General features: G+C 42.1%; 1 protein-coding gene across 1 annotated transcript in view; it reads right to left on the bottom strand.

The window, feature by feature from the left end:
* The window catches only part of TIMD4 (T cell immunoglobulin and mucin domain containing 4), a 38,479-nt gene extending 18,867 nt beyond the window's left edge, over positions 1 to 19,612 (bottom strand). The window contains exons 1-6 of the mRNA XM_030927625.1: positions 19,533 to 19,612; positions 10,723 to 11,064; positions 7,838 to 8,113; positions 5,972 to 6,049; positions 5,158 to 5,176; positions 2,701 to 2,731 (exon numbers count right to left, since the gene is read on the bottom strand). Coding sequence (XP_030783485.1) covers positions 2,701 to 2,731; positions 5,158 to 5,176; positions 5,972 to 6,049; positions 7,838 to 8,113; positions 10,723 to 11,064; positions 19,533 to 19,590 — 804 coding nt within the window. The 5' untranslated portion in view covers positions 19,591 to 19,612. The remainder of the gene's footprint in view (positions 1 to 2,700; positions 2,732 to 5,157; positions 5,177 to 5,971; positions 6,050 to 7,837; positions 8,114 to 10,722; positions 11,065 to 19,532) is intronic.
* Positions 19,613 to 20,432: the final 820 nt, after the last annotated feature.

Genomic DNA, 20,432 nt, shown 5'->3' with positions numbered 1-20,432 from the left:
AAGAAATAACTCACCTGAGATTCTACAAGAAAAACAAAAATCTCACAAAATGGCAGAGGTAGGATATAATCAGGAGCCTTTGGGCTCCCTGACTCAAGTCTTTCAACTCCCACCTAATGCTACACAACAGGCTATGAGAAGAAAGTACAAAAAAGAAAGGATAGGAAACTGGGATGTTATAGAGGCAGTGAACATAAGCCTGAGATACAATCAGTAGGGAACTTAATCCCAGGCCACCTGATTTTATTTAGGAAATGGCATAGTTATGTGGCTTTTTATGTCCTGGCTTCGGAGTCCCTACCCAGTAGAGATGGGGCCTTTTGGGAGCAACTGGGGGCCATTTCACACATTCCTGCTACCAAGCAAGAAATAAAATGAATCCCAGCTGGGCGCAGTGGCTCACGCCTGTAATCCCAGCACTTTGGGAGCCTGAGGTAGGTGGATCACAAGGTCAGGAGTTCACGTATAGTCTAGTCAATACGGTGAAACCCCATCTCTACTAAAAATACACACACACAAAAATTAGCCAGGGGTGGTGGTGGATGCCTGTAGTCCCAGCTCCTTAGGAGGCTGAGGCAGGAGAATCACTTGAACCCAGGAGGCAGAGGTTGCAGTGAGCCAAGATCACGCCACTGCACTCCAACCTGGGTGACAGAGGTAAGACTCTGCCTCAAAAAAAAAAAAAAAAGAAAGAAAAGAAAAGAAAAGAAAAAGAAATAAAATTAATCCCATAGGCGAAAAGGTATGATCAGAGTTCCTAGGTATCGAGGTGTGAGTTTGTATTACTCTAACAGATTTTGGGGGAGTGGGACCTATGTCATATTTTCACATGAGTTGTTACCATTGTTTTGTCTGTTTGTGCTTGTATTTTTTACTGAATTATAATTCCTAGCCATTTAGGGCTTTGTAGAATATTTAGAGAATTGAATGAAAGTCGTGGACTTTGCCCCAGAAAAATATGTGTGCATACATACATACAATTATGCATATAATTTCAGGAGAGTCATGCCCTTCCCGCAAGAAGCTTATCTACAGATATCCCCCATCCAGGAATCCATAGGCACAGTTTAAAATCTCTAAAAACTGGGTGTGACTCCCAGCTCTCCCGCTGTTCAGCTGTGTGATCTTAAGACAAGTCACTCTACATCTCTGAGCTGCAAGAGATGGAGGCAAGAAATTGAAAAGTGGAGGCAAGAAATTGCTACCCTGGGTCATGCTAATTTTAGAGAACAATGATTGACAAGACCCTCTTTAAGGATTTAAATCAGCCTGCAACCACGGAAGTTTTGCCATCCGAAAATTACATGAAAAAATGGAGAGGAATTGAGGATTGTTAGCCAGAGAAAGAAAAATCCATAGAAGCCTGCAGGCTCTCTGAAGTGGGTTGAAAGGTTTTTCATGTGAATGAAGATGTAGTCTTATTCTGTAAGAGGCACCAGAGGGGAGACCAGGAGGAAGCAGAGCAGCATGGTGCTAGAGTGATTTAGAGTTGAAAAGACATGGGTTAGATCCAGGTCGGCCATTTACTGGGCAAGTTTTTAATCTTCAAGGGCTCTAAAATGGAGGTGATAATGGTACCCATTTCTTAGGAATTTGTGGACAATCAAAAGAGATAATACATGTAACGTGTATGGTGTTAAAACAATGGCAGACCTACAATGGTAGGTGTTAGCTTCCCTAATAAAGTCTCTGATCCTCCATTTCTTTACTTATAAAATGAGGATAATATCTATAGTTGCCTAGGAGGTTGTTGTGAGATTCAAATAAGAAAATTAATGCAAAAACGCGGATCACAGTACCTAATGCATAGATAAGTCCTCGGGGGATGTTAACCACAATTATCACTATGAATGTTTCATTACCAAAAGAACAGTGGGAAGAGAGGAAGTAAGGAGTGAAAGAATTTTATTTCTCTCTGTTTTTATGTACCCCTAACAAAAAAGTAAGAGTGTAATGTTTGTGTAATTTAAAATAAATGAATAGTGGTTAAAAGAATATGACTTTTAATTTCAGTTTAGAAAGCCAGATAAAATAAAATGATATCTAAAGAGTGCAGAATCAGAGCTAGACATCCCGGACCAGACACCTGAAAGCTGTGTGGCCTTGGGAGATTTAGATAAAACAAAAATATGAGCATTTACTAAAGAGGGATTAAATGAAGTGGCCCAAGAAGACAACTTGACACTGACCTAGCACATAATATGTGCTCAATAAACCCTGCTTTTCATCCCTAATGACTAAATGTTCCATAGAGACTGACTGGCCTTCTTACACCAACCTTCTCTTCAGGCCAGCAGCAAGGGTTTTCTCTTCTGGCATTTGGTCAAGGAGGAAAGAAATGAAAACTATCAAGAAGCTTATGGAAGGTACAAATCACACGACCTCTTATTCCCTTGTAATTCAATGTAAAATAGTTCAAGATTTAAATGGAATAAAGGATGATGGTGTTAGAATGCTCTCCCTACTTTCCATCACCTTTCTAGTCACTGCCTTCTCTTTCTTTGTCAGAAAATAGTCCCCCACCCTTACCCCATCCCATAAACAAAGAGGGTTTGGATCTTTGGCACCCCATTTCCCTTAAATTATCAACTACTAGTCCAGATTTTCTATTTTCCCACTGTATGAGTTAGTGCAGGCCAAAGCGTCTTAATATCAGGTCCCCCTTGCGTTTCATCCTGAGTTACAGTCTTACTTCAAAACCTGTCCCCTTCCAGTCACTCTTGTCTGTTTCCTCCAATTCTGTCTTCTGAGCTTTTTCTTTTTTTTAGACAGAGTGTCACTCTGTCACCCAGGCTGGTGTGCAGTGGCGCTATTTCGGCTCATGGCAAGCTCCGCCTCCCAGGTTCACGCCATTCTCCTGCCTCAACCTCCCGAGTAGAGCAGCTGGGACTACAGGTGCCCGCCATCATGTCCGGCTAACTTTTTTGTATTTTTTTTTTTTTTTTAGTGGAGACGGGGTTTCACCATGTTAGATAGGATGGTCTCGATCTCCTGACCTCATGATCCGCCCGCCTCAGCCTCTCAAAGAGCTGGGATTACAGGCATGAGTCACCATGCCTGGACTCTTCTGAACTTTTGAGAGTGATGTTACATTGTCTACTTCACAGAATTAAAGGATGCCTGTTTCCTGGCTAATAAACATATAGAAAGGAACTCAAACTCTCCATTAATCAGGATAAGAAATGAACAAGATGGGCTGGGCAAGGTGGCTCATGCCTGTAACCCCAGCACTTTGGGAGGCCGAGGCAGGTGGATCGCCTGAGCTCTATTAGAAGTTCAAGACCACCTAGGGCAACATGGTGAAACCCCATCTCTACTAAAATACAAAAAATTAGTCAGGCATGGTGGCATGCACCTGTAGTCCCAGCTACTCGGGAGGCTGAGGCACGAGAATCGCTTGAGCCCAGGAGGTGGAGGTTGCAATGAGCGGAGATTGCACCACTGCACTCTAACTTGGGCTGCAGAGTGAGGCTCTGTCTCAAAAAAAAGAAAAAAAAAAGAACAAGATGACATTTTCTTCTCGTAAGATGGAAAAAGTTACACAAATGGTCATATCAAGTGTAGGGAGGATGTGAGAAAGCAGATACTCTGTGGGTGGAAAAATAAATTGGTACAGCCTTTTCTGAGAACATTTTTCAACAAGCTATTAAATTTAAAGGTGCACATTTCTTTTAACCAGTATTTTTTACTTTTTGGTCCCCATCCTAACTACAGAAACACTTGCATGAATGGTTAGGGAGGCACGCATGTCCTAGGATGTTCACTGCCGCACTGTTTATAAAAAGGAAACATTGAAACAACCTAAATGCCCCTCAATAGACAAGAAATACTGTGAGTACTCATAATATGAAATGCTACACAGCAATTTGACATAATGATACATATCTACATAGATTAAAGAAGAAAGTGGACCAATATATAACAATAAGTGAATAAAACAAAATGCAGAATGCTACATATAGTATGATAACACTGTTTAAAAACATGCACAAAACTGAACTATATATTTCTATATCTATGTAGACACATAAGGGAATGGAAAAAAGACCTAGAATGGTCATCTTCAACTAATAACAGTTATTATCTCATGGCAGGGGGCTGGGATTGAGGACAAGGAGTGAAAGAGAATTTTATTTCTATCTGTTTTTATGCACCCCTAACAAAAATGCATTAGTGTGATATTTGTGTAATTTAAAATAAAAATAATAAAAATTTGAAAAATGAATAGGTGGTTTTCCTACTATCATTCCTGGCGTCAGGTCAACAGTTGCTAAGGAAGAAAGAAGATTTCAACAGAGGGGCTTTGGAGATGAGCAGAGGAGAGGAGAAGCCAGAACTGATGCTTGCAGCATGTTTTGCTTTCACCCCAGGAGGCAGGAGAATGTGGTACGTGGCCACAAAGGAGCCAGAATAGTTGAATCCCAAGACAACCAGACAGATGACAGATTGTTTCCACATCCAAAGACAAGCCACTCATAAGAACACAGCCCCAGGCCAGGCAGGTGGCTCTAGCACTTTGGGAGGCCAAGGCAGGAGGATCACTTGAGGCCAAGAGGTTTGAGACCAGCCTGGGCAACATGGTGAAACCTCATCTCTACAAAAAAAAAAAAAAAAAAAAAAAAAAGAAAAGAAAAAAAAGGAAACAAAGAAAGAAAGAGAAATTAATGAAGTAAAATAAAATAAAATAAAAAATCACAGCCCCCTCACCTCCAGGCTGAGGAGAAGACACTGAATCACTCGTTTTCCACATCGACACATGGGATGTTGGTGGGAGATCCCAAACTTTGGACTCTTTGGAAAAACAAAGGAAAACAGAAAACAGACTTAGGTAAATGCTTGTCTTCCTGCTTTTGGTACTCAACTGTCCCTATACTAACTTCCATCATTGAAAAAAAAAAAAAAAGTATGTGCCAGACACTGTCCTAAGTGACCTACATGGATTCTGTCATTTAATCCTTAGAAAGAGCCACAGGATAAGTGTTATTCCCATTTTACCAATGAGGAAACTAAGACCCAGAGAGATTAGGTAGATTAGCTAAAATCACACAAACAGGAAAAAGGCAGGATTTGTACTTAGGCAGAGTGAAGCAAGAGCACCCACATAAATCACTCTATCATACCCCTGTGTTGTACTATGACAAACACTGATTTACTTACCTTACAGATGTATGGTTTCCTTTGCTAGATTATTAGCTCCATTACGGTAACACCTCCCATGTGAGTGCTTACAAACGTGCCAGGCACTCTTCTAAGTCCTTACATGCATGAAGTTATACAACTCTACAACAAAGCTAGGAATAAACTGAGGCCAGTGATCCCAGCAAAAAGTAATAGAACTGGGGAGTCAACCCCAAGTGGTCCTCTCTAGCACCCCCAAGGATGCCATTCGTGTCTTATTTCAGGGTGTACCCCATCCCAGGCCCCAGTAACTACCTAAAGAAGTTTTGATGGGTAGATGACAAGATAAATAACGAAAGAGTGACTGATTCTCCCTCCACTCTAAAAAGTCAATGTGTTGAATGAGTAAACCCCTCAGCAGTCTCAACAAAGAAGATTTGTGTGCATGAAATTAGAACGAGACAACTAAGTGCTACTTAGCCTAGAGTCGAAAAGCAAACATCCTAGAGATGTACCATGAACTACTGCGGAGAATTGCACCAATCAAGAAGGGCCTTCTTTTCCCTCTCTCCTCCTCTTCCTCCTCCTCCTGCTCCTCCTCCTCTTCCTCCTCCTCCTCCTCCTTCTTCTTTCTCTCTCTCTCTCTCTGTCTCTCTCTCTCTCTCTGTCTGTCTTAGCCACAAGAAGGAACAAACTACAAAGGCTGCCCTGAGGCCAATTTGCCGCAGGGGGATTTTATGGCACAAAAGACCCAAAGAGGTTGTCAGTCATCTGATTCAGTAAGACTTTTAGTAATTTCCTACTCCTCAGTCCAAGGGGTGAGGGAGGACAGAGAGGGTGAGTGTCTGCTCACCTCTGGATGTCTGCAGGACAGTGTCTGCAGGAGACTCGGCACTACTCCAGGAGTCACTGGGGAGGACAGTTTCTGATTCTGGAAGAGAAAAAGTTGGATAAAAGGCAGCTAAAAAATAACAGTGTTACTGTGTTTGTGGTGGGTGGTGGAATTTGAGAGTATCTTTTTTAATTTTTTAATTAATTAATTTTTTGAAACAGAATCTTGCTCTGTCACCCAGGGTGGAGTACAGTGGCACAATCTCGGCTCACTGCAGTCTCCACCTCCGAGATCTAAGCGATTCTCCTGCCTCAGCCTCCCGAGTAGCTGGGATTACAGGTACCTGCCACCACACCTGGCTAATTTTGTATTTTTAGTAAGGGATGGGATTTCACCATGTTGACTGGGATGGTTTGAAGCCCTGACCTTAAGTGATCCACCTGCCTTGGTCTCCCAAAGTGCTGGGGTTACAGGCATGAGCCCCCGCATCCGACCACTTTTTTTTCTCTAATTTATCTAATTTTTAAAAGACAGTCTCACTATGTTGTCCAGGCTGGAATTGACCTCTTGGGCTCAAGGGATCCTCCTGCCTCAACCTCCCAAGTAGTTGGGATTACAGGCTCGCATCACCATGTTCCAGGGAATTTTTATGGCTGTCTTGGTGCTTCTTTATATATTTCAAGTTTTCTTCAAGGATTGCAAGTAATTTTTAGAATCAAGAAATAGAAACTACAAATGTTGTATTTTACGGTAGTTATTTATTTAAAGCCCAAAGGAATAAAAAAGTACATACAAGAATTGATTGGCTCAGGGTTCATGGATTTTAGGTGACTATTCAGAGTATGACAGAATTAGCCAATTCAATTTCATAAAGCTATTTGAATTATCCAAGACTTCTTGAGGCAGCTGAAATGTCTAAGAAAGCCTTCAAGCCATCTCATGATTGCTTTCCCAATTCTTACTGAAGAATCAGAGTCTGACACACAGTGACAGCCCTGACAAGCCCCCCTAAGCAATGGAGCAAGTCACTCAGTGAGAGGTACAAGTTGCAGGGTCAAGAATTCCAGGGGGAAAAAAAAAAAGAAACAAGGCTAGAACTAGCTCACCATCAGGGGATATTTTAAAGCGTCTGGAGGTCTTTCCTCAACCAATCTCTAATGCTCAGGCAGCGACTTAACCCCTGAAAGAATGGAACTGGAGTCTGACCAGGAGTGACCTTTCCTGGTTCTTCAATAAATATCTCTTGCAAGACTCCTTAGAGGTCAACTGGAGAACCCAAAATGCTGACTTTTCAAAAACATAAAGGAAAAGGCAGAAGAAAAGAGAAACCATGAAAAAATAAAAGGAACAGTTTGGTGAAAACACCTCCTGACACACACACATGCACACACACACATGCACACACACACACATATGCCTACTGTTAAGGAGTAAATTGTATCCCCTCAAAATTCATATGTTGAAGTGCTAACCCTCAGTACCTCGGATGCAAATGTATAGTGAGATAGTGCCTTCAAAGAGATAGTTAAGGTAAAATGTGGTCATAACAATGGACCATAATCCAATACGCCTGGTATTCTTACAAGAGATTAGGACACAGAAGGACAGACAGAAGGAAGACAGCCACCTGCGAGTCAAGGAGAGAGGACTTAGAAGAAACCAACCCTGCTGACACCTTGACCCTGGACTTGTAGAACCCATAGCAGTGGGAAAATAAATTTCTGCTGTTTAAGCCACCCAGTCTGCGGTGTTTGTTTGATAGGCCTAGCAAGCTAATATACGCATGTGCACACACACACTCACACACACTGAGAGAGAGCAAGTCACTGGGCTGCCTCATTCAGTGAGACAGCTCTGTTCTAAGAAACCCAAGATACATCTGCGTACCTGCAGTGGGGATGGGCCCTTCCTTAGAAGGCTCAGGAGTCAGAAGACCTGTGGCTGCCTCTGGAAGGGTGCTTGGGGTTGGTGAAGGGCACGTGTTTGCTGTCGTGAGGACAGTAGTGGTTGTCGTCTGAAGTGGTGTTCCGCTTGTGAGATCCGGTGTGGTCACGACTGTTGTTGGAAGTGCAGCTATGGTTGTTGTCACGTGTGGGGTGGTGGGGGGACTCGTTGTTGTTGTTCTGTGTGTGGTGGTTGTTGTTCTGCGTGTGGTTGTCGAGGCTGTAACCAACAACAGACATATCTGGCACCAAGCGGAGATGGAGGAAAAAGAAAATAATGCAAGTACATCTGGGACCCATCCATTTCTGTGGCCCTCACCTGGTCCACTGGCCTGGACCATTGTAATCCCCAATAAAATTGTGTTTCCTGCCCCCGCTCTGACCCGTTCCTTCCAATCTGTTCACACATTGGCTACAGTAATCATTTAAAATGTTGGCCAGGCGTGGTGGCTCACACCTGTAATCCCAGCACTTTGGGAGGCCGAGGCAGGCAGATCACTTGAGGTCAGGAGTTTGAGACCAGCCTAGTCAACATGGTGAAATCCTGTCTCTACTGAAAATACAAAAATTAGCTGGGTGTGGTGGTGTGCATCTGTAATCCCAGCTACTCAGGAGGCTGAGGCAGGAGAATCACTTGAACCCGGGAGGTGGAGGTTGCAGTGAGCTGAGATAGTGCCACTGCACTCCAGCCTGGGCAACAGAGTAATAATCCATCTCCAAAAAAAAAAAAAAAGTCAAATGTAATTATGTCCATCCCCTGCCTAAATCTTTTACTGGGTCCTCCTTGCCCATAAGGTAAAGAACCTAGTCCTGCACCTTGGCCTGCAAGCTGCAAGCCTCCATTTGACCCCATCTTGCCTTTCTTTCCGATCTCATATCTCCACCCCCTGCTATCACTTTTTCCCACCCAACTGGTGTTTCTTTAGCTCTTTGAATACATCAGCAACCTTCCCGCTGCACGAACCTTTGTACCTGCTGCTTCCTATTCTAATTCTTCACGAGGCTGACTCCTACTTCAGTCTCATGTCTCAGCTAAAAGGTTACTTCTGCAAGGAGGCCATGTAGATTCTCCAATAATTATTAGGCTTTTTTATTACGTGCTCTCATAGTTTATTTACCTCCACAGCCTTTATTGCATTTCATAACTGCACATTTATTTCATTGCTATTGTTTAAAGTCCGTTTTTCCCATTAAACTTTAAGCACCATGAGGGAAAATCTGACATTTATTTTGTTCTATGCTACAAATCCGATAACTATCACAGTGTCTTGCATATAGTAGGTGCTCCAAAAACATTGCATGAATGTGTAAATGAGTGCATCAAAAGTGAGCTCAAAGTATGCAACCTAGAGTGAGAACGTAGTCTCTTTCAGGCAGTAAAGATTCGTTCAAACTGACACCATTTACTCCCTACACATCTGATTTGAGCTTCATTAGCCACCGTTTATGCTACAAATCTCATCCTCCCTAGAATATGCCAAATTTCCATGACTCTAATAGACCAGAAAGACACAATTTGTTCTAAGTGAACTTGGAAATGACCTCATAATATATTAAGGTCAAGTATTTTATAAAATAATAGCTAGTTATACCCAACTTGAAAAGAGAAGACTTGAGTGGGAGTCATCTAACTTCAATAAACCTCATTTCTCTCTTCTGCAAAATTGGAATACCTTTTATCTCACAATGTTGCCTTAAGAGAAAGACATAATAATATATATGCAAGTTCTTAAATTAGAAGCATCTACATCAGTTGGTCTCAAATTTTAGAGTGCATTAGAGTCACCTGAAAACTTAAGCATATAGGCCGGGCATGGTGGCTCACGCTTGTAATCCCAGCACTTTGGGAGGCCGAGGAGGTGGATCACTTGAGGTCAGGAGTTTGAGACCAGCCTGACCAACATGGTGAAACCTCATCTCTATTTAAAATACAAAATTAGCTGGGTGTGGTGCCAGGTGCTTGTAATCCCAACTACTCAGGAGGCTGAGGCAGGAGAATCGCTTGAACCAGGAAGTAGAGTTCGCAGTGAGCTGAAATCGTGCCACTGCACTCCAGCCTGAGTGACAAGAGCAAAACTCTGTCTCAAAAAAAAAAAAAAAAAAAAAGAATATAGATGTCTAGACTCCTGTCTTCCAAGGTGCCCATCCAGTTAGGAATAGAGTCCAAGGATCCTCCAGGTGACACCGATGCAGGTGGAATACAGAGCTCACTTTGGGAAGCTCCATTCCGGACAAGCACTAAAGGTAATTATTGTTACCATTTTTCAACCATAGGCTCAATGCAGCTCAAATTTTTGAAGTCCCACCATATTCCAAATTTCATCCAAAGTAACTGATAGTAACAGAAGAAGGAGCTCCTGAAAACTGCTCTATGTCCAAATCTCACACCCTTTCCCCCCGGCCAGAAGTGGCAAGCTGTTGGTTTACTGCTTGAAGATGATCCCTGAATACATTTTACTTAGTTCATGCAGTTTTGTTATTATTTTAAAATCTGGCAACATGCAAAATTCAACAGAGTTCACATAAAAATTGGTAGATCTGAAAACACTGGACCCAAATATCTGCAAGGTGGTAATCCCCTAGATACATAGCAGCTGCCTCTTCAAATTGACCCTGCAGTTCACTAGTTCCCTTTCCACCTTCCACTCATTTCTGTGGCTGCTTTTGTGTTGTACTTGCCTACTTCATACCACGGCACCTTATTTCAAATTCAATCTTCCCACTCACTGTGAAAGCAACTCCAGCCTCTTCACCACCAACCACTGATCCCATTATCCATTAACCACTGAATCTCTCCTTCCGCAGACATGAGGCCCTTCATGTGCTTACCTCTCTGCAGATTCAGGCGCATGTTTATCTTTACATCGTTGAACCAGCCAGGCACCTCTATGCGGCAGCAGTACATACCGCTGTCACCTTCACTGGGGTTCAAGATGGTCAAGGAGACATTGCCTCTCTGGATAGTCCCCTGAAGTCTATATTTTGCTGACTTTCTTGAGGTCACGCTCGTTCCATCAGTGCGGATGAGCGCCTCCTTGCAACCGGAGTGGGGGCACTTGTCTTTCCCCCAGCACATGCTGTTGCTGTTCTGAGACCAGGATGGGTACAGACAGGGCAAAGTCACCCGGTGACCCAAAACCTCCGTCACAACAGTCTCTGAAGTGACTGGTGCTGCAAGAAAACATGCGAAAATGAGGTCATGCAGTACTGAAATCTCTCAAATATGCTACACAGTTTTTGTGCTAATAGATGCTTCCGGGAAGATGAAGAGACCTATAGTCTATGTTTCTTTTCTTTTCTTTCCTTTGTTTCTTTTTTTCTCTCTCTTTTTTTTTTTTTATTTATTATTTTTTTTGTGTGTGTGACACAGGGTCTTGCTTTGTCACCCAGGCTGGAGTGCAGTGGTGCAATCATGGCTTACCATAGCCTCGACCTCCCAGACTCAATCCGTCCTCCCACCTCAGCCTTCTGAGTAGCTGGGACCACAGGTGCATGGCAGCGTTCCTGGCTAATTTGTGTGTTTTTTTGTGCAGACAGAGTTTCCCATGTGGCCTGGCTTATGTGGTTCTTTAGCATACGTTTTGATGTGTCTTGCTGTTCTCCTGTGCTCCTAACTCCACATGATTCTATCCCCCAAGTGGTGCCAGATGACCACTTGAATCTCTAACCATGGCAAGACTTTTTTGCTAATTTAAATACTCCGATTTGAGTTCCATTCACTAACCAGTAAACTCTCACATGAAAAATCCTGACCTTGTAACTCAATTTCACTTATTCATATAATCAGGTGGGCTGTTTTCCACAAGTAGATATTGTGGACATCAGACTTAAAAGCTTCAAATGGGTCTCCTAATCCAGAGAGTGCTATGAGAAAAAGATAGGCTGTAAAACTGTATTCCATTTCCTTCTCTCCTTTCAGTGGAAATAACTAGAATTGGAAATTACTTGCTTTGGACTTTTTGTTTGCTGTTAGATAATATGAAGTTAGGTGGAGTTCATGGACTATTTATTTATTTTTAATGGACAAATAATAATTCTGTGTGTGTGTGTGTGTGCATATATATATATTTATTATTATTATTATTATTATTATTATTATTTTGAGATGGAGTCTCGCTCTGTCACCCAGGCTGGAGTGCAGTGACACAATCTTGGCTCACTGCAAGCTCCGCCTCCCGGGTTCACACCGTTCTCCTGCCTCAGCCTCCCGAGTAGCTGGGACTACAGGTGCCTGCCACCATGCCCAGCTAATTTTTTGCATTTTTAGTAGAGACGGGGTTTCACCATGTTAGTCAGAATGGTCTCGATCTCCTGACCTCGTGATCCGCCTGCCTTGGCCTCCCAAAGTGCTGGGATTACAGGCATGAGCCACAGCATCCAGCCAATAATTGTGTATATTTATAGGGTACAATGTGATGTTCTAATATACATATACATCGTGGAAAGATTCAATCAAGCTAATTAACATATCCATTGCCTTACCAACTTAACAAATTTTTGTGGCAAGAACATTAAAAATCTGTTAGCAATTTTGAAATATACAACACATTAATTACTGTGGTCACCATGCAGTGCAATAGATCACTAAAACTTAGTCCTTCAGTCTAACTGAAACTGTGTACCTTTTAATCAACATCTTCCCTTTCCTTATCCCACCCACTCACCCACCCCCCAGCCTCTGGTAACCACCTTTCTATTGTGTCTATGGGATTGACTTTTTTAGATGCTGCATATAAGTGAGATCTTGTATTTGTCCTTCTATGCCTTGCTTATTTCACTTTGCATCATGTATTTTTTTGTTAATTTTAGAGCTCGAAGGAACCACAGGAATTATCTAAAATGGCAGCTGTGCCATAAAAAAAAAAAAAAAAAAAAATACTGGAGGGTAAGGTTTACTGCATCAGCTATTTGAGATGAAATGTTTCTCCCTTTCTAAAATGAAGCATGAGGGTGTCCTAACCACTGCTACTCATTAGCATGACCTAGGGAGCTTGTTAAAAATACATAGTTTATTGCCTAAACCTGAGCCTGAATCCCTGAGGCAAAGGCTGGTGCATATGTACTTGAATCAAGTTCTCCAGGCCACTCTGATGTAGTTGACTACTCAACCAGTGTTTGAGAACCACTAGACAAGCTCCTCTAAGATTACTTTCACCTCTGATAATCTGCAAAACATTTTCACTGTTAAAAATGTTAAGCCCGTTGGTTTAATTGTGCATCAGAGATTATTCTAAACCATGTCCTTCCCCAAAAATGCTATTGAAGTGAAAGTCAGGCAGCCTGTAGATCTCAGATTGTTGAGACCACACCCTGCTGCCCCTTGGGTACCTGGGTCCCTGCTCATTGTTTTCTCTGAGGCACCTTCCTGTGAGATTCTCCATTCACGAACTTTGCTGACTTAGTTGGCTAAGTTACAGAAGACAGGGCCGGCCAGCAGTGCTGTGCTGCTCCCTGACTCTGCTGGCAGTAACATCCAGGCATTCCTCTCTCTAGGAGAAGGTGGCCCTGAGCCCTAAGAGTCACCCATATGGTAAGCAAGACCATATGCTTCTGGGGTTTTTCACAGCTGGCTTTTTTTTTTTTTTTTTTAAGACAGTCTCATTCTGTCACCTAGGCTGAAGCATAGTGGTGCAATCTCGGCTCTCTGCAACCTCCGGTTTTTCTTATGATAAAAGATCATTCTCAGTTCAGACCAGCCTGCAGCCTTCCCCGAATTTAGTCTCTTCAGTTTGCACAGTGGAAATGTTTCACAGATTATAAATGAAGTGGGAGGCTGGGCACAGTGGCTCATGCCCGTAATCCCAGCACTTTAGGAAGCAGAGTCTGGCAGATCACCTGAGGTCAGGAGTTCAAGACTGGCCTGGCCAACATGGTGAAACCCCATATCTACAAAAATATAAAAATTAGCTAGATATGATGGTGGGTGCCTGTAAACCCAGCTACTCGGGAGGCTGAGGCAAGAGAATCGCTGGAACTCAGGAGGCAGAGGTTGCAGTGAGGTGAGATTGCACCATTGCACTCCAGTCTGGGTGACAGAGCAAGACTCTGTCTTTAAAAAAAAAAATGAAAAAATAAAAATAAAAAAGTCAATGCAGTGGGAAATCCGTTTTGCCTCCCATGAATCCAGGAGAAAAATGAGAAGTTCATTGTCATCACCCTCAGCTGTGTTAACAACATAGAACACATGCACCTAAAATTAATAACTACTAAAATATGAACTTAGCCAAGTGTGGTGACACATTTCTACAGTCCCAGCTACTCAGGAGGCTGAGGCAGGAGGATGGCTTGAACCCGCGAGTTTGAGGCTGCAGTGAGTTATGATCATATCACTGGACTCCAGCCTGGGCAACAAAGCAAGACTGCCTCAAATTCAAGAAAGTAAAAAGAAAAAATAGATCATCTTGTTCCTATAAATATTTGGTAAATTAATAAAACATGTATAAGAAGTATTCCACTGGAGATTCAACATTTTATTTTCCCAAGTACCTTAGTATAAAAGGAGGCATCCTAATTGATAATAAGAAAAGATGCGGCTGGACGCGGTGGCTCATGCCTGTAATCCCAGCACTTTGGGAGGCAGAGGTGGGCAGATCATGAAGTTAGGAGTTCAAGACCAACCTAGCCAACATAGTGAAACCCCGTCTCTACTAAAAATACAAAAATTAGCTGGGTGTGGTGGTGGGCACCTGTAATCCCAGCTACTCAGGAGGCTGAGGCAGGAGAATCGTTTGAACCCGGGAGGCAGAGGTTGCAGTGAGCCGAGATCATGCCATTTCACTCCAGCCTGGGGAACAGGGCAAGACTCCGTCTCAAAAAAAAAAAGAAAAGAAAAGAAAAGAAAAAGAAAAAAAGAGAAAAACAAAGAAAGAAAAAAGAAAAGATCCAATAGAGAAACTAGCAGAGGACATAATAGAAAATTCATAGATAAGGAAATAAGAGCAGCCAATAAATTTTGCCCATTAGACTGGCAAAAACTTAGAACACTGATAATATTGAATATTGGTCAAGGGGTGAGTAAACAAGGCTCCAAGACACTTGTGGGAAGGGACTTAGGAAAGGACTTAGCCTCCTGAGACAAACCAGAGTGAAATGGGGGTATAAATTGGTACAGCCACACTGTGAGGAAATTTGATGGTTTCTATTAAGTATTCACTATACATGAGTCCTAGTATGCCTTAGCAATTTCACGTTTGTTATCCACCCTAGAAAAACACATGTTGACAAAGATGCTTATTTGCAAATGTTTATTGCAGCCTCCATGTATATGTGAATGAAATGGACAATGTATATATGGGGAATGGCTAAACTGGGGCATCTTTATTCCATGGAATTCTATGTAGATTAATAGCATTAGAGATAGACCTACATGAATTGGCATGAAGACTCCAAGCTATTTAATGATGAAGAGGGCAAATTTCAAAACAAGACATAAAATATAAAACCCTTCTTATAAAATAAATAAATAAACCAATTTCTTTGTTTTTGTGGGCTCAGACATTTGAAAGTAAATGCACAGAAAAGTGTCTGGTGGGATAGACACCAAACTCAGTGTGTCAGTTACCCCCAGGATCAGAGAAAAGGGATTGGAATTGGGGATAGCAGTTCAAAGGGCATTCGGCTTTATAACATTTTAATTTTTTCACCAGGAGTATTTCTGTGTTACTCATCTTATTGAAAATTCACATAAGAAAAGGAAGCAGACGCTGCATATGGCAGGAAAAACAGCCATTAAGCTCACATTGTAAACCCCATTCTGCCAGTTACTGCTTTTGTGTTGTTGAAGGAAAGCCACGATAATCCTGACCTCATTATTATCAGGCAAAGGGGATAATACTCACCTCAGAAATGGTTCTGAGGTCCACATGAAGAGGAGTTATCAAATGCCATGTGAAATTAACAAAGTATTAATATGTATAACCAAGAACATTAGAATTTAGAAATAAGACAAAAAAATGGTTCCTGTCTGTTATAAAACTATCCCTGAGTAAAGCAATTGTTGATATCAAATCAGTTTCACTTCTGTGGAGCTACCTGGAATGGTAGTTAAGTCCTTATGCCAGCTTGGTTCCTTCCTTAGCTGGTGAGCTTAAATAAGGCTGGCCCTTCCCCAATCTGTCTCAAAATCACTGTCTACAGAGTGAAGGGCATCTTTTAAGAGTACATCCAGCTCTGATCCTTGGTGATTCTGAGCAGTCACTCTGTTTTAAGTTGGTTATCTTAGAAAAGGCACATATAGGCCAGGTGTTGTGGCTCACACCTGTAATCCCAGCACTTTGGGAGGCTGATACAGGTGGATCACCTGAGGTCAGGAGTTCAAGACCAGCCTGGCCAAATATGGTGAAACCCTGTCTCTACTAAAAAAATACACAAAATTAACTGGGTGTGGTGGCAGGTAATTGTAATCCCAGCTACTTAGGAGGCTGAGGCAGGAGAATTGCTTGAGCCTGGGAGGCAGAAGTTGCCATGAGCCGAGATTGCACCACTGCACTCCAACCTGGGCACTGGAGTGAGACTCTGTCTCAAAAAAAAAAAAAAAAAAAAAAAAAAACGAAAATATTTTGAAAAACAAAAGAAAAAAGAAAAGGCACATATGAAAAACCAAAATTAAAAAAAAATCAGCTCACCAGGTGCTGCCTCCTTCAAGCAGGATTAGAAAATCCCCCTCAACCAGTGTCCTGCCAGTAGCAGGACATGTAGACATAGACCCCTGCAACTTTCAACCTAAGAAAACCCTCCAAACCTCAAGTTTCCAGGACAAGACAAAGACAGTTAAAATAAAATTTTTAAAAAAAATTGATGGAAAGGCAAATGGTAGCTTTCTTACATCCAAACAAACCCAAACCAAACCCAAAATAAAAGTGTGAAAGTGACAGGGACTGCTTTCATTCTGTAGATTGTTTTTTTCTTCCTTTTTTTGTTTTTTTTTTTTCTTTTTGAGACAGAGTCTCACTCTGTCACCCAGGCTGGAGTGCAGTGGTGCGATCTCGGCTCACTGCAACCCCTGCCTCTCAAATTCAAGCGATTCTCCTGCCTCAGCCTCCCGAGTAGCTGGGATTACAGGCACATGTCAACACACCCGGTTAATTTTTGTATTTTTAGTAGAGACAGGGTTTCACCATGTTGGCCAGGCTAGTCGCAAATTCCTGACCTCAGGTGATCCACCCACCTCGGCCTCCCAAAATGCCAGGATTATAGGCATGAGCCACCACAACCGGCCTGCAGATTGCTTCTTCAGTGTCTATAATATATCAAGCGTGTAACTAGGTGCTGGAATATAACAAGCCACAAAGCAGACCTGGCCTCCCCTCATGGGGCCTGCAGAGTACCTGGGAAGAGAGGCAAGTAAGTGAGCATTTGCTATAGAGTGACAAGTTTGCAGATGCAGGAACTCCAAGGAGGATGAGAACTCATAGCAGAAACACCTAAACTAGTCCAGAAGCTATGGGGTAGCCAGGAAAAGCCTGACTTAAGTAGGGACCTGAGGATGCATGGCACTATGGAGGAAAGAAAGGCAGAGAGAATAGTATAATAAGTGTTTAGAGGTGAGGAAATAGGTTTGTTTTCCTTAAAATGTGGGTGTTTTCTCATGCACCATGTTGGAAAGGTTTCTGCACATACAAAGAGTTAAGACCTAGAAGAAAAAATGTTTAACATCGCTAATCACTGGGGAAACGCAAATCCAAACCACAATGAGATATCACTTCATTTCTGATAAAATGGCTACTATCAAAAAGACAAAAAGCAACCATTGCTGGTGAGGACACAAAGAAAGAGGAACTGTCGTACACTGTTGGTGGGACTGTAAATTACTACAGCCATTATGGGAAACAGTATGGTGATTCCTTAAAAAACCAAAAATAGAACTACCATATGATCCAACAATTCCACTACTGGGGATATATCCCAAAGAAAGGGAATCAATTAAAGAGATATTTGCACTCCCATGTCTATTATAGCACTATTCACGATAGCCAAGATAAAGAATCGACCTAAGTGTCCATCAGTGGATAAAGAAAATGTGGTATATGGCTGGGTGCAGTTACTCATGCCTGTAATCCCAGCACATTGGGAGGCCGAGGCGGGTGATCACCTGAGGTCAGGAGTTCAAGACCAGCCTGACCAATATGGTGAAACCCCGTCTTTACTAAAAATACAAAAATTAACCAGCCATGGTGGCTGGCATCTGTAGTCTCAGCTACTCGGGAAGCTGAGGCAGGAGATGCTTGAACCTGGGAGGTGGAAGTTGACGTAAGCTGAGATCGCGCCACTGCACTCCAGCCTGGCAACAGAGCAAGACTCAGACTCAAAAAAAGAAAAGAAAAAAAAAAAAAAAAGAAAGAAAGAAAATGTGGTATATAAACACAGTAGAATATTCAGCCACAAAAAAGGAATGAAATTCTGTCATTTGCAACAACATGAATGGAAACACAGTTTATTAATATTAAGTGAAATAAGCTAGGCACAGAAAGATAAATATTGCATGTTCCCACTCATACATGAGAGCTAAAAAAGTTGATCTCATGAAAGTGGAGAATAGAATGATAGTCACTGGAGTCTACAAAGGATAGGGGAGAAGGGGTATGAAGAAAGGCAGGTTAATGGGTACAAAAATACAGTTAGTTAGAACATGTGGGAAAAGGGAAAAAATACAATTAAATAGAAGGAATAAGTCCTAGTGTTTGACAGCATAGTAGGGTGCCTATCATTATTAATAATTTCTCGTGTATTTCAAAATAACTGGAAGAGAACATTTGAAATGTTCTCAGCACAAAGAAATTTAAATGTTTCAAGAAATGAATATCCCAATTACCCTGATTTGATCATTGTACATTGTATGTATATATCAAAATAACACACATGTAGCCCATAAATATATATAGTTATTATGTATCCATTTTAAAAAAAAAAAATGGACTTTTGTAAAACTGCAAGGGCCATTCAATATTATCTTGTCCTAGAAGCATAGATTGTGACAAGTGGTCATTTAAAAAGCCAGGTCTCTCATTTCAAATATAGGAGAGCCAGAGCAATTTAGACATATTCCCAGTGTCAACAGTTAGTGCCCGAGATGCAGCTGCAGTGCAGGCCAGAACACGTGGCCCTATATCACCAGGATGCAAAGAACTTCACTGGCCAAAACTGAGTATGTACATTTGCATCATCCAAAACCCAAAAACAACGTGGAGAAAAGAAACTTGACCATAAAGCCTCACCCCAGCAAAACAAAACGAAAAGCAAACAAACACTTCTAAAAACAGAGGGAATGGTAAGAATTATCACAACTCTCACCAGAACAAATTCTCCTGGCTTATTGATTATATGAATAACACCCATAGAGGAAATCTCTTTTCTCCAACTTATCTAACCACTTATTTCAGTGTCTCTTCTTCAGTTGCCATTTCCAATACAAGCCCAAATTACCCCAGCCTAAAACCCCCAGACCAGTCTCTGGATATAAACCTCTGTATAACAAGGCAGGACAGAGACCCTCCACAGAAGGAAGCCTGGTAGGGAGAGGGGAGGGATGCAGAAATGAAGTGAGCTTCCGCTTTACTGAGGCCCAAACCAGTGCATGGAAATCCATCACAAAATAGCAAGCCCTCCAAGAACTTCTACATAGAAGGTTTCAGAACACTTACTCAGATAAAGCCACCAAAACTCCATCATCAGCCAGAGAATGAGAGGTTCTTTGGACATTTTGATGGTTGACCGGACCCAGGAGTCTGTCTATCTATCCAAAGCCCAACCTTTTATATCCCAGTTAATGCTGACAGGGTGGGACTCTTTAGTTTCATTTCTCTTTTTGCCTCATAATCTTCCCTTTCTCCTGTCCTACATGGCTTCCCCCAATTGGCGATGCATGATGAAATGTGCTGAGCCCTTTTCTCCTGGTGACTAGTGTGTGTGTGGAGGGATGGCACGGACACACTTGTGCTTCTTTGTCCATGTGTATAGTGGGTTTCCTATATGTGCACGAGCATCCGTGCATGTGCTGGTGCAAATATGCCTGTATAACCTGTCCACATGCCACGGATGTCCCAACTGCTGTACAGCCTGTCACAAAATGCAATTGACTCTCCACACTGGCAAGTGTTTACATGTAGATTCCTCATGGGGCCAAAGCACAGTTAGACTGAAAGTTACCTCCATTCCCATTCTAGGTTCTCTCTCACCCTGTCCCCTGGCCTCCTTGCCCTAATAATGGAGAAAGAATATTGAGGACAGGCACAGTGGTGCACATCTGTAATCCTAGCACTTAGGGAGGCCAAGATGGGAGGATTGCTTGAGGCCAGAAGTTTGAGACCAGCCTGATCAACATAGCGAAACCCCATCTTAATTTTTTATTTTAAAAAAAGTTTAATAAAAAATTTATTTTTTTTAAGTTTTAGGAAGACACTGAAGCCCAGAACTTCCTGATTCCAAAGATTATGGTTAATCACTACATTGTCCTTTGACCTGTGACCCTTTGGGTACTGTGTCCATGAGTCCAAGCCTACCTATGGCTAGCTTCTACTTAGTACCAGAGAGAAAATATAAGA

This window comes from Rhinopithecus roxellana, chromosome 3, assembly GCF_007565055.1.
Source record: "Rhinopithecus roxellana isolate Shanxi Qingling chromosome 3, ASM756505v1, whole genome shotgun sequence".
Lineage (NCBI taxonomy): Eukaryota > Metazoa > Chordata > Mammalia > Primates > Cercopithecidae > Rhinopithecus > Rhinopithecus roxellana.
Note: the sequence above shows the minus strand (reverse complement) of the source record. Positions and strands in the feature narration are given on the sequence as shown.